The sequence below is a fragment of the Rhinolophus ferrumequinum genome, chromosome 17, assembly GCF_004115265.2.
Source record: "Rhinolophus ferrumequinum isolate MPI-CBG mRhiFer1 chromosome 17, mRhiFer1_v1.p, whole genome shotgun sequence".
Classification (NCBI taxonomy): domain Eukaryota; kingdom Metazoa; phylum Chordata; class Mammalia; order Chiroptera; family Rhinolophidae; genus Rhinolophus; species Rhinolophus ferrumequinum.
In genome coordinates this window covers 39,238,782-39,264,547 of record NC_046300.1, presented here as the reverse complement: position 1 = coordinate 39,264,547, position 25,766 = coordinate 39,238,782, and the positions used below count along the sequence as shown (strand labels likewise).

Here is a 25,766-nt window from a genome sequence, read left to right as displayed (position 1 = left end):
TGGCTCCTGGGAGAAATGGGAAATTTCCATACCAGCAACAAGTCACCATTAAACCTTTAATTATCCTTTAACAAAGTAATCAATGGCAACGTTAATTAGATAGCAACTGCTTGTTTTGTGCATTAGGGTTTGGTAAGCAAATGGTTGTCTAACTGGTTGGTTACAGCCGTCTTACTAAGTGAGACCCCAGGGCTACACTCCCCTGCCTCTGCCCATGTGTTAGCTCTCTCTGAGGGTATCACACCAGCACACCTGGCAGAATCCTGAGCTCATCATGCTTTTTTCTGATCCACTGCCACAAAAATACCTGGTAGGTAAAATGGTGTGACAACAAGAGCAAATCCTGGGAAATTAGATAGGCAAGTGCCCATGGCTTGGCTCTGCCACTTCTGGGCAGGGTGATCCTGGGCAAGGTGCCCCTGCAAACCTCAGTTTCTTCATCTATAGAATGGGAATGACAGTGATGAATGACCTTATAGCAGTAGTAGGGATTAAATGCGACAACGTATAGAAAAGAAGCCAACCAAGAGCCTGCATCATGGTGGGAGCTCAGTCAATGTTGACAGATTTGACATTCTCATCAGACCTCATGGGGCATCTGTGTCATTGGCCCTCTCTGCCAGTTATCTAGGCCAAGGCCAAGGCTACCGTGGAGAACTGCAGGGTCCGGATGGATGCTCGGGGAATGCTGGTGGGTTCCAGCTGGTGGCATCCCATCCTGCGTCCCGTGGGAGAGTTCCTGAGGGAAGGACAGGCTGGGTGGCTCCCATGCTGAGCCAAGCCATCCTCCTCTCCAGGTGGATGAAGTGTGGGAGTGGTGGTGGGCTCCTGCTCCCAGTTTTTCTGGCCTTCGCCACACCATCCTCTCCCATTTACAGAGGACACCCCTCCTCTTGCCAGTGTGTGGAAGCCAGGCCCAGAGCTGGTCTTTACTACTTGTGGGCTGACCCGGAGGTGACTTCTCCTTACCTCAGGCCTCCAAGGGGGGTCTTTAGTGTGGAGTGGGGAGCACTTCCCCATCCCTAGAGCTATCGAATGCAATTCCCACCTGTGGGCTTTATCATGGCACCTGTCAGGTGCCAGCAGCGTGGCAGTCAGCAGACCCATCTTTCCCACCCTTGTTCCTGTCTTTCTGGGTCCTCCTGGCTCCAGGTGACTCAACTTCCACTTTCCAGGAGTTTTTCTGGAGTCCCCTTCCTAGCTGCCTGTGGCTGAGAAATGATTTGATGGGCCAGGAAGGGAGTTATCCACAGGCTTCCGTGATAGCCTCACCTCCTTCATTAAACTCTGCTCCCCGGCAACAAGAACTGTGCCTTCTCTTTCTCTTGCATACTCACGGTATTTAGGAGCTCTACAGAGCTGGGTTGGTTAATTTAATGAATACACATTTGTCAAGCACCTACTATGTACCAGGCACTGTGCACCCTTAAATCACACCACTTACAACCCAGCTCTCTAGGTGTGGCCAGTTAGCTCCGTTGGTTAGAATGTGGTGCTAGTAACACCAAGGTTGCCGGTTCGACCCCCCCCCGCCATGGGCCACTGTGAGCTGCACCCTCCTTAAAAAACAAAACAAAAAACAACACAGCTCTCTGAGAATTTATAGGAAACAGTGCCTTCTAGGCATTAGATCAGATACAGATAAAACAGAGAAAGTTGGATTTGAGTTGGTAAAACAACAGAACACTTTCTTGAAGAAGAAAACAAAAGGAGAATGAAGATTTCCTGGGGTGTCCTCATAGGGATAGCAGAGAAACTGGGAAGAGCTGAAGAGAGGTGAATCCTTTTTGCAAAGGAATGTTCCCCAGGGGCCCTCCCCCCACCTCAGCTGGGCCCAGGCTGACTGGCGTCCACTCACTGGACTTTGGAAGAGACTTTCAGGCGCCGCACACCCGCGGTCGGGAACTGCCTGGAGTTGATGTAGGAGACCTTCTGGAGGGCATGGTTGATGTTCCCGATGTCATCACCTTCCATCACCAGGATGGACTGCGAGGGGTTGAAGTGATACTGGAAGACAAAAGTGGGTGTCCTATTAGAGAGTGACCAGCGATGTATACAGTCCCGTGGAGCCCTTCCATCTCCATGAAAAGGCCACGGAGGCCGGCCCAGGTATCTCCCAAGTACCTGTGAGTGCAGCAGCCGTGTGCACAGCTTTAACCCCTCAGGCAGCTCCTGCTACCACCGGTGGGCTTCAGGACCCTCCCCTGTAAGATCCCTGGGGATTGTAACCCCCAGTAATGTCGGCCTGAGCCACAGCATGGAATTCTGAAATTCCAGTCCCAGGGCTCTTACAGCCCAGCCCTCCGTGGGAGCAGCCCAGGTCCTGGGCCACTATGGCGTCCTAACCAGAAACTTGCAGCCCTTGGACTGTCCGCCCCTCAGCCGACAGCCCAGTAACTTGGAGCTCTGGTTCCTTCTGCTGTTCTTGTCCTTGACCTTGAACCACTCCTCATTTCAGCCTCTGCTCCACTTCCTGACCGTGCCCCATCTTAGCGTCTAATCTTCAAGCTCATTTTTTAGTTAATGGCTTTTCTTCTCTCTTAGATCTGATTCTTGGTTTTGCTATCTGGGTGCTGAACTCTGGTTTCCCCTGAGTTTTACTCACTCACTGGTTACATGACTACCAAATACCCTAGGTTTGTTTCTATTCATTTCATTCTGAGTCCCTGGTATCCCACACGTGGTGAGGCCGGGGGCTGCGAAACTTCTCACTGAGTCACTTGGGTCCTCAAACTAGATGAACTAGATACAGACTTATGCTTCTCCCTGTGAACCCTCTGCCCCCAGTTACTCTTCTTTGAATGGAACGTGGAGGACAGTTCTTGTACTGGTCTGAGTTACTGATCTTGACACACTTCTGAGCAAGATTTATGAGGAACTGCTATTCATAAAATGTCAGGAACATATCTGTGGATTCAGATTATGTATCCAATGCCCATGTCACAGGAAAGAGGGACATGGCTACATTTTTATGTATTTATTTGGCAATGATTATGTATTTTTTTGAATAGCTAATAAATCATATATATATATAGAGAGACAGAGAGACAGAAAGAGAGAGAGAGAGAGAGAGCCTAAACAGGTATGCACATTATAAGAAAGGAAAACTATTAAACTTGTAATGCTCAATATATACCCATAACAAAAGATGAATACAAGTCACGTGTGACTTCTGCAGTTACCAGAGGTGCTCAAAGTGGTCACCGTCAGCGTCCAGACACTTCTGATGACGGCGAACTACTGCTTGAGCAACGTTGACCAAAGTGTCCACTTGTATACATTTTCTGGCACCCCCGGTATATATGCTAAATGAAAGTGTCAATCTTATCCCTGTCTTCTATCCACTGGTTTCTCCAATCCCATCCCACGGGTAGTCGCTGTTATATTAACTTCTTAGTGACAAATTGCATTATTTTTCATAATTAGTTGCTTCCCCTCCCAGTGAGAGGCTTACACATGCCTGTCCTATGGTCAACAGGCTTGATCACGTGACTTGTGGTACGCTTCCCTGCAGGTTATACGTTTTTGCCCGGCCGCACTCAGCAGTGGTCATGTGACTTTCCTGGCCAACAAAATGTGGGCAGAAGTATTAGCTAGTTGACAACCACGTGGAAGATTTAACAGCCAGTTCATGGTTCGCCATATCGCTTTCCCTCTGCCATGAAACCTGCAAAGTTCCCTTAGGGTCTGGTCCATCAGCCTGGGTCTTACAGAGAGAGTGCTATGAATCAGCCCAATTATAATGGACATGCAATGCGAACAGTGAAAAGAAAGTTGTGGTGTAAGCCACTGAAATTTCTAAGTCATTTGTTACTGCAGCATAACCGAGCTTATCCTGGCAATTCTATGTAAGCATTCTCATGAATCTATATTCATGAATAATCAATGAATATAGAGTCCCACTATTCTCCTTTCTTACACTAAAGGTAACCTTTTCACATACTAGATTGTACTGTGCTATCTTCACTTAGCTCATATCTTGGAGCTCTTTCTGTATCGGTACATAATAAGGTTGCTTATTCTTTTGTACACCTTTATGGTATTATTTAATATTAAATAAATTATAATTTTAACCAGTCTCTAATATGAATATTTGGGTTATTCCTGATCTTTTTCTAATGCCACAATGAATAATCTTGTATACGTAATATTTCATAAGTATGAATATATCTGTCGAGTAAATCCCTACAAGTGCAATTTCTAGATCAAAGAGCATATGCATTTTAAATTTTGACAAATGTTGCCAAACTTCCCATTGCTAGGGAGCATATCAATATACACTTCCTCTCACAGTGTAGGAGAATGCCTCAGCTCTCAAAACCTCAACAATTGAGTGTGCTGTCAGACTTTGAGATTTTTGCCAATCCGATAGATGATACATACCATCTCAGTGTAGTTTTAATTTGCTTTTCTCTTACCACGAAGGAGACTGAGTATGTTTTCATGGGCTTCAGGAAAAATCTATCTATTTGCGCTTTACCCTGATGTGACTTGGACGCCTTTATAAGAGTTCCTCGTTCTGTGCCTGGACCCTAAAAGGAGTCTCCTTTTAGGATGTCTCCTGAGGACTATGGCGACATCGACCCACATAAGTCCCTTGCATCGTGGCCCTCAGCCAACTGACAGCTTAGTCTTTGTCTCTTTCAAATATCACGTGAATGTTTCATTGTTCCCTCCTCCTTGAGGCAACCCCCCCAGCTTCCTTCATGTCGAGTCCCACTGGGCTCCTATAGTGCTCATGAAATTGTAGTATAATTGTAGTATAGTGCAGGGAGCACGAGCTCACTGCGGACAGGAGCTCCGACTCTTGTCCCTGACTCTCAGAACCTAGTCTTAGTGCCCTGGAAGCCCTTGTGAGATGAATGAGTGAATGGTCCCACCCCCACCCCTGGCCCACATTTTAGACAGTATCATCTCCTGTTACTCCTCCAAAGGACTCTTTTTTTCAGTCACTTGTCTTTTTCAGTCAAGCCTCTGTGGGAGCCATTATCAGTGCTCACCAAACCCTGTTCTCCTTTCCTTCTTGGGCATCCTGGAGGCTGCACTGCCCAGCTACTTTGTGCCATGCAGGGGCAGGGCCATATGACGGCATCTGGCCAATGAGATGTGAGAGGAAGGGAAGTGGGAGCTCTGGGAGGAGGCAGTGAAAGCCCTGCAGGATGCTCCAGCCTTTTTCTTTCTCTGCTCTGCCTACGGCGTTCTAGGCAGAAACTCCACCTGACCGCCCCAGCTTAATGTGAGAGAAAAATAAACTTTTCAGCGTTAAGCCATAGAGATTTTGGAGTCATTTTCTACTGCAATTGTTTAACCCACTGGAAGAATTCAGCCCTTCCTGGATATGATTCTCACTTCCCCATGGCTATGTGACATCCCTGAAAGATGATGGGCTTTGTGGAGTGCCACACCCCAGGTGCAGTGCAAACTACAGAGGACAACTTTGAACTATATGCTTCTCCTTTCTGGACTTCATTTCCTCATTTAAAATAATGGGGATCTTAATATCTACCTGTCTGGGGCTTAAATGAGATAATGTATATAAAGTGTCAATCGATGATAGCTTTTATCATAATCCTTAATATTGTAATTATGTCTGCACTGAGTCTTTGCTTCTGCTCATTCCCCTGTCTTCATTGCTCTTCTTTCTCTGTGATCCAGTTCCCTCCTTTCCTCAAAGCCCTGAGCTGGGTCTCTCTGAGCCATGACATCCGGTCACAAGCACCACTCTCTGTGCTGGATTCAGGAGCACCGTCACGTGCAAAGCAGATGCTGCAGTCAGCCTCTGGGTTGGCTTTTCTCTTGCTGTGGATGACTCACTAGCTGTCATGCGCTGGTGAATCATTACAGTTCTGAGTAGTCACAAATCGCCTGATTCCGATTTGAGCAGATTCAAGGTCATTCTTCTAAAATGACCCCTTACATGCCCACAGGTTTTCCTGCTCCACCACCATCCCTGCTATCACAGAGTCCTGTGGTGCTGATTCTGTCTGTCTGTCTGTCTGTCTGTCTGCCACCCCCAGCAGACTGTGAGCACCTTGAGGGCAGGGTCTACTGACTTTTCGTAGCATCCCCCAGGGTCTAGCACATGACAAGCATGAGACCGGAAGATGACCCCTGTGGAGGAGCCCAGTCTCAGCCTGGCACGAGTGCTGAGCAGGAAAAGCGAGTTCTGCCAGAGGGCTGGATTGGCAGCACGCCCCCCCCCCCTACCCCCATGGCAGTCAGAAGAGGGCACATTTCCATTGCAACTACCCTGGGAGAGGACAGTCAGGGAATGTGTTGGACCCAGCTAACACCCAAGCTGATTGCCAGAGCATCCCAAGGACTGCCTAGCCATCAACACATTCTTGTAGGATCAAAAACACCTTCCATTAAGTAGGTTTTGGTTGTGTGTTTGTTTTGTGTTTTTAAACTGCAGTGTTCATAGCCCTGTGGCGTGACTGGGACACAGGGTGGTATAGGTATTACCACGGGGCCTGGAGATAGCTTCCTGGGGACTGAGCAAAGGGTGACAGCATTCACTCTCCCCTAAGAAGCTGTGCTGCAGCCACGGTGCTTCCTTTTGTTCAGCCAAAAAGCTGCTGGACAGATGGCCTTTGCAGAGTGGTCAGCTCTCCTAGAGGGCCAACCTGTGTCACCAGCCACCTAGCAGGCTGGGAAATCAGTGGAATACTGCTCAGAGCCCTGGCCCGTTCCTTGAGGACAGGCCGGCCATGACAGTCCAGGCACCATGCGTTCCCTGGGACACCTGCCAGCCCCTCCGGGCTGGGCCAGATTTGCCACATTAGAGGCGTCTTGGCCACAGCGCGCACCCAGGCTTACTTTTCAAAAGAAGCTGGGGCAGCAGCAACACCAAGTACAAGTCCAGCCCAGCAGGAGAAGGGAACTGTGATTTGTTGGGAGCCTATTTATTAGATTTCCTAGGAGAGATTTATATCCATCTCTATGTCAGTGTCTCTGTCTGCGTCTGTGCTGTCTATATCCATATGTCTATGTCTTTATCTGTATCTATATCATCTATCTATTCTGTTTATGTCTCTCTCTCTCTCGCTCGCTCTCTCTCTATATATATATTTCAATTCTTACAACATCACTGCAAAATAATGTTAAGTCCATTTTTACATGGGGGAATTAGGGCTTAAGGGATTAAAGTACCTTGCCTAAAGTAACCCAGCTAGTAAATATTTACACTGTAATCTGAACCAAGGATTGTCTTATTCCCAAGGTCCTGCTCTTTCCCACTCTTTCCCACTGTGGAGATGACAGATCTGCAGGGATTATGCTGTGGAAATCAGAACAGGGTAATCGTCAGGAAGGTGGCTATTCCACAGTGTCCTGTATGGATACAAGATAGCGAGCCACTCCACCCATTCGATGACTCCAGACATGCTGGAGAGATATTCAGAAATACGCACGATCCAGGGGAAAACAAGGGAAAAGAGGAATGGAGTGGGGCCCTGTGAGCAGACGGGAAGTTTCCTTAATTGCACGAGGACCTCACTTCTTTCAATAGCCAGAAAGGAGGGAAGGGAGCAGGAACTGGTAAAGAAAATAATAGTCACTTTTCAGAAATGAAAGGGAGGGAGGATGGGCAGGAAGTTTAATAATTTTAAGAATGCCTTCTAGTCTGAATGTGGACAAGTCCCTGAGCCCCAGTCTCCTTATTTCTGAAATGGGGTCATGCTATTTAATTTGTTGTGAGGAGTAGGGATAATGAACTTAAAACAGCCCCCAGTGGATGCACTGTGAATTCTGTGTCTTATCATTAACTTCTCACACAGCGCTCGAGTCCTTGCCAGCTGCGCCCTCAGGATGGAAAAGGATCCTTTGAGGTGACTGGTTACGAGCAGGTGGCATCCTGAAAAGTCAGATGAGCCTCCTACCCCCCAGCTTTTCGTGCCACTTAGTTTAGCACCTCCTTTTTTCATAGGCTGTGACTCGAAATTGCTGTGGTTCTCAATTTATAATTCTAAGACACGCGGCTTTTAAGTTCAACATCTTTGGTTTATTTGTTCCGTAGCGCTTACAATCCTGAAACTCTGCTCCTTTGGGATGGTCCAGTGCAGAGAAGACCCTCTCAGGAAGCAAGTCAAGAATCAGACAGAGAGAGGAGGGTTGGAAGACAGACTTCTGCATCACTGGTTTGACAAAACACTAACAAAACAACACAAGCAGTAGGTCAAGGACCAACCCACAGGATCTGCACGTGAGGCCATCTCTGTGAGATGTACCACAAGGGCCTCGCCTGGACCAGCCGCCGTAACATAGACCACCTTTCCACTCTGAGGCAGTCTCAGGAGGTTCCTTCAATGACAGGTGACTAGCTTTTGAGAGCGCTCGTATGCGTGTGTGCGCGTGTGTATATTTAACACAAGTTAAACAATGTTCTGGAAAACCATTCTTGCCTTACCCTGTCTCTGTTCTCCCATCTTCCCCTTCTGACCCAGTCTCCAGGTGAACATGCTAAGCCCCACACCTGCCTTGCCTGGAGCCCCTCAGTGGCTGCCTGTTGCTGACAGAAAAACAAAGTAAACACCTAAACATAGTTAGCAAGGCCCCTGACATGGCCTCTGCCTACCTCTCTGGCTACACTTTCTACCTTTCCTCCTGCAGTCTGGGCACTTGTAACCCTGGCCTTCTTGGAGTTCCAGGGTCCCCTGTGGGTTCCTCAGCCCTCTGCCGTCCCTTAGGCTCTTGGTTTTGCCCAGAGTGACAGCCATGCTCGCTCATCCCCCTCTGTGCCCCTGCCTTTTCCCCGGTTGGTTACTACCTATCCTGAAACGTTTTGCTCAGACTGTACCTCCTCCAAGGACATTCCCCTAACTGCTGTTCCTCCAAGTTCTGGAGCCTCGAAGCAGGACTGCCTGCCTGCGTTCAAATTCTGGCCCTGCTCATCACTGACTCTGGGATCTTAGGCAAGTGTCCTTTCTCTGCCAGTCCTCAATTGCTCACGTGCCACATGAGAAGATTTACGGTGCCTTTAACCGTAAGGTTGTTGTAGGGCTTACATGAGTTAATACCCAGAACAGTTTAGACTAGTTCCTGACACCTGGCAGATCCTCAGTCAATATTCGTGTTCATCACCATTGTAGCAATTACCACATTGGATTATGAATGTCAGCTTGGGCCATTGAGTTCCCTGAAGACATTAAGCTTGGAATATTCATTTTTGTGTCCCTCTACCTGGTTGGAAATGGAACACGAGTGTCCATGGAATGTTTGCTGATGCGACTGCAAGTTAAACAAAAGCAGGGTGTGCTCAGGTCACTAAGCCCCCAGGCTGCCCCACGTCAGGCCCCACAAGCCCAGTGGCAGCTTAAATAAGAGGGTTCTCTGTTGGACGGGTGACTCCCTGTCCAGAAGAGGCAGGCCCAATGCGGGGCCTGCGGGGGGGCCTCCCTAGGCAGCACTGGGTAGGGGAGGGGGGCGGGCTGGGAAGCCTCTGCTCCGGTCACACCCTTCTTGAGAAATGGCCAAGCAGGGAACCATCACAGCTTCTGGGACCTCAGGAGGCTGTCCTATGGTCCCGGAGGCAGAGGGTAAGCCCCGCAGCTTCCTGAGAGGAGGATGCCTGTTTTCATGGGATCCCTTATGCTTAACTGGGGGCCACCGTGAAGTTTCTCCTGCTCTTCACTTAGGACCCCAGAGACTCCACGCTCGCAGGAACCCCGAAGGTCCAGGCGAGGCCAGGAGGATCCCGGCCCGGCAGGAGACGCTTGCTGAGGCACAGCCGGCCACCTCATGCACCCCTCAGGAGGAGCTTTGCTCAGAAAGCAGCTCTGATTTTCTAGGATTATTTAAAAGTTTTCTTTTGTAGAGATGATAAAAATCATGAATCTGCTTTCATTCCCTCTGATAGCCAGAGACTGCTCGGGGCCCAACGTGTGCCGCAACTTAGTAACGGGAGACCCAGTGACCTCCACGTGTGCTTTCTAATTCCACCCCATGTGGGACGGACCTTCCTTTCTAATTTGTGTCTTACATGGTCCAAACATTTTTGTTTTAAAAAATATTTTGGAGTGTATTCTTGCATGCTGCTTCAGTTTCTTTAGGCAAATAAACAAGAAAGCAAGTAACCAACCAACAAACAAGTGAAACATAGCAACTCCCCCTAGGTAGCCATCGAACGTGTGCTGGCTTTTGGGTAGTGTGAACTGATTATACACAAGGGCTTTGTCTAGGAATTTCAGGAGATGGCATCTGGAGTCCATCTGAGAGTTATGGTCACTACCCTCCCCCCTGTGGCAGCACCTTTGCTGTGGCACCATCTCTGTGTAACTGGACAGGAGAAGACTCCATTTCCCAGAGTGCACTGGAACTGGGCAGCCTCTACCTCAAGGATCAACATCTTACCAGGGATGATGACAGCTCCTTCCTTACCTTTATCCCTTGGCCGAGGCTTTCCAAGGAATTAATATCCAGCCCTTCCTTGCAGGCCTGCAGGCAGGAAATCACCTTCTGACTCTCCATTTTTCCAGGGCGGATGGTGAGACTGGCCAGGCTGCCATGGAAGAATTGAGCAAACCGTGGTTTGGTGACTTCTCCTCCTAAAAAATAAAAAAGTACTGTTATTTGCCCTGTGGAGATGGGTATGAAATATCACTGCAAGGTACCATCTGGTCCATGAGCCAAGGACACAGTGACTCTGTCCCCTAAACCTGATCTTTTCCTTCCAAGGGCTGAGCTCAGTAGTCAGAATCTCAATAAGAGGATGTTATATGCCACCAATACCTTGGCAGTCTCCAGTTGCACCTGTTTTAGGAATCCTGGAATTTCTGAATTTTAAAATGGTTACTTTCAGAGACATGACTGTCTAAGAAGACAGGAAGGGACTACAGAGTAAACAATAGGAGGGAGAAGGAAGCTCCCTGTGGGACAGAGTCCCAAAGAGCAGTTTCCAGGCTCTCGGCCTCACATGGAAAGGAGCTGGCTCGGGTAGCAGATGGCCATCAGCTGTGATTGGTTGGCCATCAGCTATAACCAGTTTGCCATTAGCCATTGATATAACTGCTGTGGCTACATTGGTTGGTTGGTTGGTTGGCAGGCAGAAAAGCGGACAGCGGATTGTGGATCGTGTGGATCCTACTTCGTGTGTCTCGCCTGGCTGCCAGCGAGACTGGGGTGCAGGAAGACCCCTTTTTGGGGTACTGGCAGATGTTTGCTCCCTGTGTCTCCAACCCAGCTGCCAGCGAGAATATAGTGATATGACTCCCCTATCTGTGGCTCCGTTGGTGTTCCTTTTTGGCCTCACCATGTCCTGCGTTCTCATGCGCGGAGCGGGAGCTGAGTCCCTGCATGACACTACTATTGATTAAAAGCCTGCTGTGTGCCAGGCTGTCTGCAAGGGACTTCATCTGAGCAAGTCTGCAAAATGGTATTACTGTTTCCAACTGACACCTGAAGAATCCTGAGACTCAGAAAGGTTGAGGGACTTGCCCCAGGACACTCAGCTTAACCGCTGGAGCTGGTACTCTAGTCCTGGTCTGCCCAACTCCAAAGTTGGCATTTGTTCCTCTATATTCCCCTGACAGGTTGGCACGCAGCTGAGGAATCCCAGAGACCCCACATCCATGGGTGCTGGCTCTCTTGAAATGTGTTGACTTCACATCCATTCAAATTCAGTTTCCCTGATTCCGTTCTACCTCTGACTTTCTTCCCAGGGCCTACTTCCAGTTTTCTACTGTTCTCTACTGGCTGAGTTGAGTCTTGTCTGAGATGGGGGTCCACTCTCCAGCGTGTGAAATTGTCCAATGTGGCCTGTGTTGCAAAGCCAGCCTGGAAGTTACCTCCTCCTATATCCTCCATGGTTTTCCAAATCGGGTCTCTCCTAAGGTCCATTTGAATCCTCACCTCACCCGGAGGCCTTCCCCACTAACTCCACTGAGCACAGACCCTTCCATCTCTGGGCAGTCTCTGGGCAGACTTAGCCTTGATCTTGTACTTCTGTTTGTTCAGAGAGGAAGCAGAACACAGGAAAGATGGATCGGGGTCAAACTCCAGCTTTGCTAATTCTCTGGCAAGGTTTTGGAACCTTTCTGAGCCTCTGCTTTTAAAAAAAATTTTTATTTTTTATTGGTTTCAGGTGTACAAAACAATGTACTAGTTAGATATTTACACCCCTCACAAAGTGAATTCAACTCAACACCAAAAAAACAAATGACCCAATTAAAAAATGGGCAGAGGACATGAAGAGACATTTTTCTAAAGAGGACATACAGATGGCCAACAGACATATGAAAAAATGCTCAACCTCACTAATCATCAGAGAAATGCAAATAAAACCCACAATGAGCCTCTGCTTGCTTGGAGGGGACATTGCTGGGTTTTGCCTCCCAGTTCTCCTGGAGTTCTTGCAATGCACCTTCCCCCAGCAGAGGGCGCTTCAGGGAGACATCTCCCTGTAAACAGCTTTCCCAGCATCCTAGCGGGAAGGTCTCCGAAAAGTTCTGCCTGAGTGACACCACAGTGACTTTTCTGCCCTTCAGTGAGCCACGCTGTGTCAGCAAAGTCTGGACAGCAGCCTAGGGGCTGGTAGGGTGGGGGGATCTCCTGTCGGCACTCTGTCTTAGCCCCGGGGGAGAGGATGCCCTGATACCTGCATTCCTATATTCTTTAGAGTTCTCTCTGCTTCTTAGCAGCTAATCCTTCATTATTCCAATCCTATGTTATAGTTACCAATTCTATCGATTTCCCTGTGCAAGTTACTGTGTGGTTTCTCTTTCCCGATCGGGTCTGGACTGATGCACCCTCCATGTTTGCACACACCCATTCCTCCTCACACGTAGGAATCACCGCCAAACTGCTCGGATTACGCAAATCCCACTCGTCCTTCAAGACCTCTTAAGCAACCTGACCCCTGCTGCTCACAGAAATCTTTCACGAGCCCCCTGCCCACCGTGCCCTCTCCCTGCCCTGAGCCTTGGAACACTGACATTTTTATGTACCCCTCACAACCTGGCATCGTTAGTTAATGGTTTACGTGTGTGTTTTATGTCTTAGTCGCCGATAATGGTGGTTCTGAACATCGACTGTGCATTTTAATCATCTGGGGATCTCTAAAAAGATGAACGGATCCTGGTGATTGGTCTTAGCCCCAGAGACTGTGAACTAATTCATGTAGGGAGTTTTAAAAGCTCTTCGGGTGAGTCAAACGTGAAGGCAAGGCTAAGAACCAGTGGGCTATAAGCTTCTTGAAGTCGGGCCTTCTGCATAGTCCTTATGTGATCTCCTTCCTTTATGCCACCGGCACGCTTCCTCCTTACCCTCTTTGCACACCGCTAGAATTTATTTAAGTCTGTCTTTTGGATGGCAGGGAGCACTCATGCATTATTCATTTCAACAAAGACCATACTGAACAGGTATTAGGGGCTGAGGGATGCGACGAGTGCTTTGCATAAGTGTCTCAGTTATTTCGCTCAATAACACAGAGTGCCTTGTCTCGTCCCCATATCCTGCAGCCTGCCTGCCACACAGCGGACATTTCATAATTGTTTGCTGCAGTACAGGAAACGGTGAGTTACATACCAGCAGAGTGGTTGGCATTGTGGTGTCTCTTCCACATCCATCTTACTCCTGGCCTCTTGCAATGGCAGCCTTGGGGTTGGGGGTGGACTCTGTTTAGTCAAAGCTAATCAGGTTTCCGTGTCCCCATTGCTCCAGTGACTAAATCAGGCATGGACTTGGGACCAAGTACCAAGGCAAAGCCAATCAGCACCTGGTATCCAATACGCCACAGGAGTAGACTCAGGAATAATCATGAGACCAAATTTAGGCCAATGAGATGGGAGGAAAAACTGACTGGCAGCTTCTGGGAAAAGAGATTCCATTTTCTCTCTAGAAAGTTTCTGGAACCTACTCTCGCTCTCATTCCCTGGAGATCATTATGTGAAGATGGATGGCCAAGAGCGGCTTCAGCCGTCTTGCAGGCAGAGCAGGGACAATCAAGACACTGAACAGAGGAGGATGGAGCCAGGAGAGTCACAGCAGGCGGAGCAGAACCCTGAGTGGACTTTCCCATTGCTCTACCTTGGGCCTTCCTCAGCGTGGGAGCCAATCACCCATCATTATGGTTTAAGCCATTTTGATTCACACCGCTGTTACTTGCCACTCAAAGCATCTTCACCTTGGAAAAGAAAGAAGGCTCTATTGTGGAGCTCAGTCCACAGGGAACTCTAAACAGATCTAGCTTGGAGGAATGACCTGAGATGGCCATGGCCTGAGGGGATGGGGGAGTCCATTTGGAGCCTCTATTCTATGCCTTCAAAGCCCCCATGGATAACATGCTTGTCAAAGCCATTAGCATGTTCTGTCCAAGCAAAGGTTCACTCCTGCTGACCGGGAAGAAGAAGGGTGTGAGCCTGGGTATGCCACTTTCCCGGGCATCCAGATGGTCATGTCTACCAGTTGTCTTTTACTGGATAGGAATTATGTTTCCAACTCTGTCTGAAGAACTCAACAAACATCATCTTATCGAATCTTCATTAATCTCTTGGGAGGTGGGGACTTATTCTATAGTTCTAGACGAGTAAATTCAGGCTTAGAGAGGAGAAGTACAGTGGCCCAAGGCCACAAATGTAGCAAGTGGTGAAGTGTGTGCCCTGCAGTGTGAGTATATCCATCCCCACATAGGACCAGATGAGACATCCTGGTGGTACTGGCCAGCCCAGTCCACTGAGGCTCAGAGACACCCCACTCTGGTACGCCACCTAACACCTCTCAACTTCTCACTCAGCAGCTCCATCCTTAAAGACCAAACTTGGCAACTCTGTTGGATGCTAAGACATTTTCCTACACATTATTTTCTCTCAGCAAAACATTCATGTTCTATATTTTTGACTCAAGAATCCCAGATCTGTGTTGCACTCTTATTTATTAGTGACACAGCTCCAGGAAATCAATTCAATTAGCATTTTGCAATAGGTGGCCAGCATAAAATTTGAAATATATTTGCACTCAGGGGTGGCTGTGATGCAGGATTTTAATACATAATGAATACATTAACAATCTCTTTCTTTTTACTATCTAGGGTGTCTGCATGTACCACATGGCTTCTCTGTTAACATTTAGATATAAACATGTTCATGAATTATTTTAAGAAAAATAAAACCTGATTTCTAATACAAAGAACCTTCTCTAAATTGTTGAGGACATGATTTTGAATTCCTGGGGCTAGATCTGCACCCATTTTTAAAGTGTTTGCTGTACACCTAGCCTTCTGTTAGGTTCAGTGAACTATAAGATGTGGATCGTGCTCTCAGAGAGCTCACATTTAGTCGGGAGAAGGAAATATAGACCCTGGGAAAATGTAAGAGTAAATTACAACACAATAGATGTTGAAAGGCAGAGCGTGATTAATCTGCAAACAAATGATATAGATAGATAATGTGTCTAACAGATCTCCGGGGAAAAACAATGGCCTTCATTTATAAGGTCCTTAAAACAGGGAAAGTCCTTTCATTGATATTTTATTTAATCCTTAAGTGGTAAGATAATCCTTTTGAGATCTTAGCCACTATGCTTTTAATTTCTCCCCTCTTAACTCCATTTAAACACATCTCTGGCTTGTGCTTATTGTTGCAGGGAGGGTTGTGATGGCGAGAAGAGCACACGTGGTCTGAAGCTGAGTCTCTTGCCCAGTTCCATTTCCAGAAGTGTACACCCTAAGGGGGGTGGAGAAGACCTGGGTATGGATCAGCATTCGGGCAAAAATGGAGGAAGGAACTCTGGCTTCCCCCAGACTAGGAACTGATTCCCCAGACTGGGGTGGGGGCGGGGGAGGGTGGTAAGACAACAGACAGAGCGAGGGCACCTGAGGCCGTCACCTGGGTTGAATCCTGGCAGGGTGTGTGATGTTGGGAGGGAATGCTGGCCTGGCGCCGGCATATCCAGAGATGAACAGATGGACCGCCGATGGTCTTACAGAGAGAGCATGAGGAGCGTGGAGATATTTCTGTGCCCCTGAGTAAGGTAAGGAAATGCTGAGAGAGCTGTGAGTCCTCCAGTACCATTAGTGACCGAAGACCAGAGAGGTGAGCACCATTTTTGTGGCCACCTGCAAGGCAAGACGAATTGGAAGCCCCTATCAACACCCTAGACAGGTACAAATCGTCCTGAAATCAGCGGGTACCCGAAGGAAATGGGAGAATTCCAAATTTGCCAGAGTCAAGTTCTCCCCATTCAGATGGAATAGGGGCTTGAAACGAAACCAAGATGGATGTGGGAAAACGAATTGTTTTCTTTGTAAATACAGATTCTTGGCTGCTACACTTACAACTCCTTTCACAGATGATGTTTTCAGAGGTAGGTTATTTGTCCAAGGCCACACAGCCTGAAATTAGTGCGGCCTAGATTTAAATGCAGACCTTGCTTGCTCCCAAGCTTTGGACCTGCATACCACACAATGAGATGTGGCTGGGAGGTTCAAGGAGGATTTCTGGGAAGGTAATAATTGGACTGTTTCCGAAAGATGGGGACAGGTTGGGACGGACACACGGCTAGGGGAGGCTGTCCAATCATACTGGGCTCTGTGGACACTGAATGAATTCAGCAGCAACTCCCAATAATTTGTGCCAAGTTTGCTGGGAAACATGGTTGTAGCATTTGGCAAACGTGATTTAACGTAGCCTATGGTATTCTAAGCCAGTTTGTATTGAGAGCGAATTCCCTCTCAGCTTTCTTCCAAGTGAGACGTGGAGACCACCCACTATAAACATAGCTTTTGAGTCAGTAAATATGAGCAAAAGATCAATGTGTGCGAATGTACTAGGTCTCTCCCCTTGCAAAGTGTGTGCAGGATGCTTCTGGTCTTTTCTTCCCTGCTGTCATTCCCACACCTAGTTAGTCTTAGAAACGCATGGGAAGGATTGGGGGCCACGTTTCCCTCTTGCGTGAGTCAGATGCTGCTCTGTGCGTGGCTTTTGATGGGGAGGGCTTTCCATGAACACAATTTCATGGACGGTCGGGCATCAATTTCAAGAAATGCAAATGGTGAGAGCATCTGAAATCTTGCTTTCTCTCTCACTGCCTCATTTCAGTGACGGAGACATCCATGGAATGCAAAGATTAAGTGAAATGTGTAATCAACCCTCGTATGCTGCAGCTTTCACGTTGTCCACACAACCCTAGGGGGTTGCAGCTGTAGGTTGCAGGTGACTTGTGGAGACAGATGACCTGCCATCGTGGATGGCCATGACACATTCTCAGCAGGCTTTCTCGACGCTTCAGTTTTTACATACCCATCTCTAGCCTGTCCAGCAAACATTTATATAGCACGTTCTAAGTGAGCAAAACTAAAATTCATGGATGACCTCAAAAGTCAGCTATCTGAGGTTGGGGACCTAAATTCATGGGGTTGGAAGGGATCTCATATATCATCCAGTACATCTCCTTCATTCTTTAGATGAAGGACTGAGGAGCACAGTGGCAAGAAACTTTCCAAAGACACAGAGCAGGTAAGCAGCAGCAGCAGCAGCAGCAGCGAGAATCTGGAATTCTCTTCTAATGCCAAACTTCCCTCCTTACACAAAACCATGAGACCTAATCTGGGGGGAAAATGCCCAGGGAGTTTGGGCAAATGATTTGACCCCAGATACCAGAATCCTCTGGTCTTCCTTACGTGGCTGTGTAACACCATCTGGCTTTTCATGGCCCTAGAAGCAGAGGGGTGTAGCACCATAACTAAAGGTGAGGGCTTTGGTGGCACACACCGGCATGCAAATCCAGGCCATATGAGACCCTTACCCAGGTATTTATCTTCTGTAAGTCTCAGTTTTCACATCTGTAAAATGGAGATTGTAATCATACCCATGACATAAGGAAGTTAAAAGAGAAGATTGAAGGGGCTCAGCACAGAGCAGGAGCTCAGAAATGACAGCTAGTTCTAGCGGCAGCAAGAACCAGTGGACTCCTGGATGGGATACATCACGCGAGTTTTCTCTGTCTCTCTTTTCAGTGGCCTCTTTCACATTTCCCCCCTCCCATCTGGTGTGTCTTAGAGAAGCTAAAATGAAACCGTTTTCTCTCTAAGACTCTTGTCAAATTTTCTAATTTATATAATCTTCAGAATAAGATACAAAGTTGGAATTATAACTCAGTTATACTGTGTTTCCAGACACGAATCACTGAATTTTAAAGCTGATTTCACTGTGTTGTCTTTAAATCAACACACCCTCATGTCAAACGAACTCCAGGCCCTAACACAATCTTGCCTTGATTTTTAAATACAGACAATGCTAAGAGACACTCTGTTAATCATTCCTGTGTGTCAGACCATGAACCATACACTTTTGTGACAACAGCCTGGAAAATGGGATGTAATTCAACAGACATTAGTTATTAACCATCTCTAGGCCTTGGAGTAGGAGGAAAGCTGAGAGGAGAATCTGCGAGAGCAGACAGTCCTTGCCTTCTGCAAACCTAGTGGAGTATGGGATGGAGGATCTGCATTAAGAACGCCAATGAGATGTTTTCCAAAGCGTGTTCTGGGAACACTATTTCACAAAGAGTGAGTGCCACAGTGCAATAAGATTAAGGGATTCAGGTTAAGTAATGTCAAACAGATTGCTGTCTTGGTGGGCTTTGGAGACTCGTGAGAAGCTCACATGCATGGCGACTCTCCAGTGGGGTGGTGGGAGGATGGTGTATGCGGTGACCCATCCTTGACCTTGAACTCCTTGTGGAAGGGGCCTCCTGTGGGACTGGAGCTTCAGGGAGCCCTCTTTGGGAAATGTCACTTGCATGTAAAGCAGACTATGCCAGCACGTGCCTCTTTCTTCCAGAGCACAGACCCTAGGGATGCAGAATAATTTCAACACAGACTTTATTAAGATAATTTGTACTAAATTAGACCAGGCTTATTAAATGAAGGCATGTCCTCCATGTCTCTGCACTTGTTTTAGTGTCTGGCAGAAAATGACCTGGAAATGTACACCAGCTCTCAGGACCACATGTGACTCTAATTCCTCTCTCGCTGAGGATTGTATGCTGTTGCTTACTGCAACTCTCGGCGTGATTTCTACCTTTTTCTCACTTCTTTGGCCATTCCCATTATTTGCCTTGGCTCCTCCCAAAAGCCACAACGGGGGCTTTGTGTCTGTCCCCGAACAGGCACTAATTCATAGAACCATCCCCCTTTCTACCTCCTGCTGCTTTATTTGTCAGGTGAGGGGTAGGACTCAGTAAGACCAGGTGCTAGGGGAGAGGGCCTTCCTTATCTGAGACCAGGGGCATGTCACGGTCAGCAGTAGGCAAAGCCAGACACGCTTGGGAGGCCAGAGTCCAGAATGCTGGAGAGAGTCCCTGACAGAGGTGGGGTGAGGTGGTCGCTGGGGACAGCGCATGAGTTGGGACACCTGTGATGAGACCTACCAAGAATAGATGAGGATCAGGCAGGCGTCCGAGTATTGGCTTCTTAAGTAGGTGCCTAGAACTGTGTTTCTTCAAACACGTGTAGTCATTTTGTTAAAAGTACTGTTGCCCAGATGCCATCTACGATAGATAAGAGAGCTGCTCTGGTTGTAATGTTGGGAGAGGTGTGCTGACGTGTCACCTACTGGGGCACCTCCCTGACCCCCTGGGGCTCCCCAAAGCCCTGGTCTGGCACGATCACAGCCTTCCTGAGTCACTGCCACGGACAGCTGGGCTACAGTGCCTAGGTGACGGGGCCCCGTGCACAGGTCCAGGGGCGAAGTGGATGTGACTATACAATTTTTATTATTTATGAGTAGAACTTGAATTGTTGTTGTTAGAATTGGATGAGTGGGAAATCTAAGGAAAATAACAAATTCATTAGTCTTTTAAATGATCTTCTCCCATGGCATGACTCAGAGAGAGATAAGGAAACTGGTATGTGTTTAAAGGCACCAGTTTCTGAATCAGCACAGACTGAGCCTGGCCACGAGAGAGGGTCTGAGTCTGTCCTGAGAACACTGTGACACCAAGCACGTGTGACACCAGGTAGAGAAAGGAGGACTCTTCTGGGAGGTGAGGTCCATCCTGACGGCAGGTTCTCCACAATTAAGGTACATGCCTGTTCTAGGCTGTACCGCCGGCATTTCTCAAGTGTAAATGAAGTAGCAATTTTTTTTAATTACTGGAAAAAAATGCCAATGAAAATGAAGTTCCATTGATGACTTGGGCTTTCAAATTCACTAAAAGGACAGAGTAGGCTAATTGGGGCTGCAGAGCTCTGCCCAGCAACAGTCTGGGGCCAGTTCCCAAGAGCACCCTACAAGCAGCTGTTATCACATGACTTTCCATTCCGTTGTTAAACCCCAATTGGACATTTCACAATTTCACAGGTGGGAGCTAGTTCCCTTGCCAACCTTAAAAAGCACCTGAAAAACTCCCCACAATCGCAGGCCCAATTAGAGGTCCACACAGAGGGCTTACAGTATGTATATAAATGGACTTTGGAAGGGTTAGAAACCTGCTGAGGTAAGGGCTACAGTGGAGGCCATTAACTTCACAGCACCATGTCCTGTTTGAAGAAGTGTTAATGTGCCTGGCCAGGACACAATGCAGCTCCAAGGAGGAGGTAAGAATGCATGGGACTCCAAGCTCCTCAACAAGGCAGTACAACATCCTATGGTCTGGTCTCAACTCCTTTTCCCCGCCTCTTCTCCACGCATTCTGGGCCACGTACCTCCCAGTGACAAGGCACCCTGAGCACAACTGGCAAGCTTCCCTGCCACGGCACGTGCTGTTGCCTCCCTTATCTCCCCAGCGAACTCTTATTCATTCTATAAAGCCCAATTTTAAAGATTTAAAGGATGTTTTCCCATGCTGAAAATTTATTAATGGATTGTCATCCCTCTCAGGGAAGATACCTAAATCTCCCCCAAGGCCCCAAAGACTGCATGAGCAGGTTCTTGCCTACACCATAAACCCTATCTTCTAATACTTGTCTTCTGACGGACTATTCGTCGGCTTCAAGGACCTCCTTCTGACCTATAGATGGACCTGAGAGGGCAAGTCTGTGTGTGAGGGTTAGTCCTGGGGAAGGGGAGAAAAGTCAGTGCATGTAAGGAGCCATGGGGAGGCTGGAATCAGAGAAGCCAGAACATACCAAGGTCTTGCAGACTGTCTGCCATGTTTGGTTTAGGGACAAGGAGCAGAGTGGGGGTGGAGGAGAGGACTAGCAGGTGTTTTCCGATTTACACATTAATTTGGCTGGAACATGCCCATGTGCTCCGTGCCGAACCCTTATAACAACCCTGTGAGCTAGGTATCACTGTAGTTTTATGCATCAGAAAATAGGAGCTCCTGGAAGTTAGGAATTCTGCTGAAGTCCACACAGTTAGTAAGTGGCAGGGCTAGGATTTGGATTTGACTCAAACTCAAAATTTTCTGACTACGAAGCCTAAACTCTTTTTGTAGTTGTTGTTCTGTGTGTGGGGGCGGGCTACTTAAGGAAGTACACGGCAGGGCCATGCAGAGTTCCTGTGGGGTTTTGATTCCAGAGTTGTCAAATATCTCAGAAGGTAAAGGATTTATAGGGTTTGTATCAATACACATCAGCTCCTGCATTTTTCCCAACACATAATTATACCAACAAAATGATCAATTAGAAATAGGGGCAGTGAGCCACAGTGAGAGGAGAACAGGCTTTGAAGACATGGGGTCAAGTGGATTTGACTGAGTGACTTTGGGTAAGCTACTTCACCTCTCAGAGCCTCAGTTTTCTTATCTACAAGTTGGGACAAATAGCACTTTCTGACGTAAACACCCCATTATGTAAAGAATCTCCTTGCAACACTGACTCTTAAAGGAAATCACATAAGGTACTTGCACTCACATTTAATCGGCCAAAGCAAGTCACAAGACCTCACCTAATGCCAACAAAGTGTCTACCTGGGAAGAGGACAGAAATACTCAGTGAACACCCTGGTAGTCATTCTCTCTCCCACATTCTTGTAAAATAAACGGATACTTTGGTTTAATGTTTGAAAAGAATTTTTGTGGAATAGCTTTTAAATAAATTGTAATCAGATATAATATTAGAGCTGCTATTGATAAAGTGACAACTCCATCTTCAGATGTGGCCTATGATACTTCACAGAGAATAGAGTCAAGGGCCACAAACAACAGTCTCCTTCCAAGGGAAGGGTCCCTTACAGCCTCTGCCCAGGGGGATTTCAGAATTGCTATGGACTGAAGACTGCTGTATTTCTCAAATTCTTCTTTCTTAATGGAAGTGTTTCTTTGGTTATTCTGTCTTATTCAACTGTTGCATTGTGTGTGTGTGTGTGTGTGTGTGTGTGTGTGTGTGTGTGTGTGTGTGTATGTGTAGGGGATGATGGTTATGGTGGTGGCAAATAATTCTTCCTATTAGTGTATATCCAGATCAACTGGAGCCACATCTATGTCTGGTATAGAGGCTTCCATGCATCTCACCCTGAAGAAGAAATCACCAGGAATCACTCAGAGAGCCTAGACCTGCAGCTTGGAGCCAGTAACAGTGGGACTTTTGGGTTGGAGCCAGTGGGACTTTTGGGTTGTCTCATTTAGGGAAGGGTAGTTGTACTTTTTGATGTGGGAAGGAGTGTCAAATGTCTGTTGACTAGGTGGACAGTCTGTGCTGTTCATCATTGTTCATAAAATATTTTCAGTTTTTCTTCCAGACATATTATAGATTTCACTTCCCTGACCTGTTGGAGGTCAGTGTGGTCATATGACTAGCTTTGGCCAATAAAATGTGAGTAAAAATGATTGGTATCACTGGTAGGTGAAAGCTTTAAGGGCTCGTGCACCATCCATCACGCTTTCTGTCTCGTCTTTCTTGGTAGCCGGCAACATGGCTGCTCATTATGCTTGGGGCCCAGACTGAAGCAAAAACAGAGAAGAGCCTCTGTTGATTTGCGTAATAACTGGGAATTGGGGCTTACTTGTCACTGCAGTGCAACTTAGTCTATCTTTTTTTTTTTTAATTAAAGTTTATTGGGGTGACAATTGTTAGTCTATTTTAATGGATTCTGAGATCCTCTTAATTCTTGATAAAAATCACTTTTCATTTTGGTGGGATTGTTTCCCTACCCAGGGGGCATATACCTGAGCAGTAGTGATTGCAGCTGGACTTGGAGAGTTGCAGGCTGGGGTGACAGAAATCCAATGTGGTCTCTGAGGGCCTCTAAGGAAGAGTCACCGTAAGGTTCATCGTGAGGACACGAGTAGAGGCCTCTTATCTTATGGGCAGCATCCAGGCCATGTTCCAAAATACCCTCAGGCTGCTGGGGTATCAGCTGGGGCACTGAGCCACACCTGAGGGCCTTCACTACCACAGCTGTGCTCAGTGACTAATGATTTCTGTGAAAACTCTGAATTAGTACCTTGCTATACTAATTAGTTTCATGGACTCTTGTCAGATGACACAATTTCCCTTCCTGATATCCTAGGGAATTCTTCCACACTGATGAAACTCTCATCGAGTTCTGTTGTAATGTTTAATGAATTTTTTACTATCATGTGACATATGTCAGACATCAAGTAGATGACCTCAACTCAAAAACACATTTTCCTCCCTTGTATCATTCATGTTTTATTCTCTTCCTGTGTTTTGTATTCCTGCTGCTCCCAGGGCTGCACTATGTGCACTTATTCCATCTTCTCTTGCATGGAGCTGTGCAGAACTCACTCTCTGTCCCAACTCAGAGGGGCTATGTCTCCTCTAGTTCACCGTTTGGTTGGCTGGTCCTCTGAAGGCCTATTCTTACACCATAGTCTGCCTGTCCCTTCAGTCCCCCATGGTGAATGGTCAAAGTCGCAAATCTTGGTAACTTTCACAGAATCCATCAACACGAGGTTGGATCATCATCTCAAAGAACTAATATGCTTATTTGGGGAATATTTTCCTTCCCTTCTGCTCTGTCATCAGTACTTCAAAGCACCATAGTCCTTTAGGAAGCAAAAATAGAGTCCAATTGATCTGAGTGAAAGACAGAAAGATCTCCTTGGAGAGCTGGTTTTCCTGATTCCAAACAAGAGATTAGCCTGGGTTTGGGGATTGGAGGGGAGGTAGCAGTAGAAGAAGTGAGGAGGGAGCAGAGAGCTTTGAGTGGGAAGGTAACAAGGAGCTTCTGTCCTCAGGGAGCAGGGATGGGGCTTAGAGTTGAGCTGAACTTGAGAGCGGCCACCCACAGCCACTCACCCATCTTTATGAGTTCCCAGAACAGCAGGTTGTGTGCTTGGATACCTTGTGTGGGGATAAATAAGAGCTTTGGCTCCTGACCAACGTGGCACTAAGCAGAGCCAACTGCCCATTTTAATAGAGGATTCTATAATCGGCCTTTTCTTATTCATAGCCCCAGTTTGAAATCAGAGAAGGTTTTGGAACAATAAAAGGCATTAGCAACTCAGAGGCAACCGTGAAAATGCTCATGTTGATCTAAAATCAAAATCTGCGTTCAAGCCAAGTGCTTTATTATTACACAAACTTAGTGTCTGGATTACTCCTTATTTTTATAAGTCCTGTTTTATTAATCAGGGATAGTAAATTTTCTTGGCTAAATTTTCCCACACCACTGGCTTTCCCCTTTTTTCTGTCAGTATCTTTCATGGACTGTACACAGATGGGCCAGTAAGAAGGGCTGGACCTAGAGTTACCTTGCCAACATGCGCCGACGGTAAGTTGCATGGCGATGTGAGACGGATGAATGGGCCAATCGTTGGTCACCAGGTATGGTTCATATGTTGCTCCATCCATGTACAAGGTAACCACAGGAAACTCCACATTGATGACATAGTAATGCCACTCTTTGTCACAAATCTAATGAAAAGAAAGACAAGCAACACTTACAATTGAACATGCAATGAAACATCACACAGGCTTTTATTCTAATTATGAAAGAAGGAGAGAGCATTTTGGGGTCAACAATTTGTACTGCAAAGAACTCAATGAACATCATGATTGATATGAGGTTCTAGAAGCTCACATCAAACAGGATGGGGCAAACCATGGGGCAGAGGAATGTCACCCGGCAAACATTTGACTGTGGGCAGATTATCTTGGTCACATAATTTCCAGCTGTCTAGGCTGGCAAGTTCTTGGTGGACAGGTGGGGGTGTCAGCTTAAATTTGCTTTGCATGGACATCTTCTTAGTTCTTGAGTAGAGAAAAAGTTAAATTCAAATTATTTTTCTAAGTTTGGGGATAGGTGGAGCCATAAAAAGAAAGGTGCTAGATTAAAAGTAGAAATGAAGATAGAGATAGAGAAGGTGAGGCAGAAGGGAAAAAGAAGAAGAAAATGGAAGAGGAGAGCATCAGAAAGGAGTAAGAGAGAAGGCAATGAATATGGGAAGAGGAAGAAGGATGAGATCTAGAAAATAGGCACCCCCTCCCCCCAATTCCTTTGTCTCTACATTAAGGCTAACCCGTGGAGCTGTGGTAATCTCATGCCCCTTTCAACTCAAGCAAAATAAATTCTGAGAGAGATAGTCTTCCTAAGGGGACAAAGCTTCGTGTAGCCTTGGAGTACCTGGGGAGGCAGAGAAGGACCACAGATGGGTGCTCGTAGCCTGGACGTGGTCCAGAAAACTCTTATACAATGGCCCCTCATAACCTTTTATCTCTGAGACTTATGGTCTTAGGGCTGGGAACCAAAACCTAACCTTAGTGGATGGGTATGGACATTGGGGGCTTGGATACTGTCACAATTCCTGACCCCAAGTGACTGAACTCCCACAGCATGATCCACAATAGAAATCAGGCCTGGACCGTCTTGGGAAGGGAGACGGGAAGCATAAAAGGAGGAAAGGCAGATGGTGCGCCCTCCCTC

The 25,766-nt window shown here is 47.1% G+C and overlaps 1 protein-coding gene across 1 annotated transcript in view; it reads right to left on the bottom strand.

Annotated features, from left to right (window-relative positions):
• Positions 1–25,766, bottom strand: part of CLSTN2 (calsyntenin 2) — a 569,251-nt gene that overhangs the window by 14,958 nt on the left and 528,527 nt on the right. Inside the window, exons 9-11 of the mRNA XM_033132678.1 lie at positions 24,595–24,757; positions 10,378–10,544; positions 1,859–2,007 (exon numbers count right to left, since the gene is read on the bottom strand). Of these exons, the coding sequence (XP_032988569.1) occupies positions 1,859–2,007; positions 10,378–10,544; positions 24,595–24,757 (479 nt within the window). The remainder of the gene's footprint in view (positions 1–1,858; positions 2,008–10,377; positions 10,545–24,594; positions 24,758–25,766) is intronic.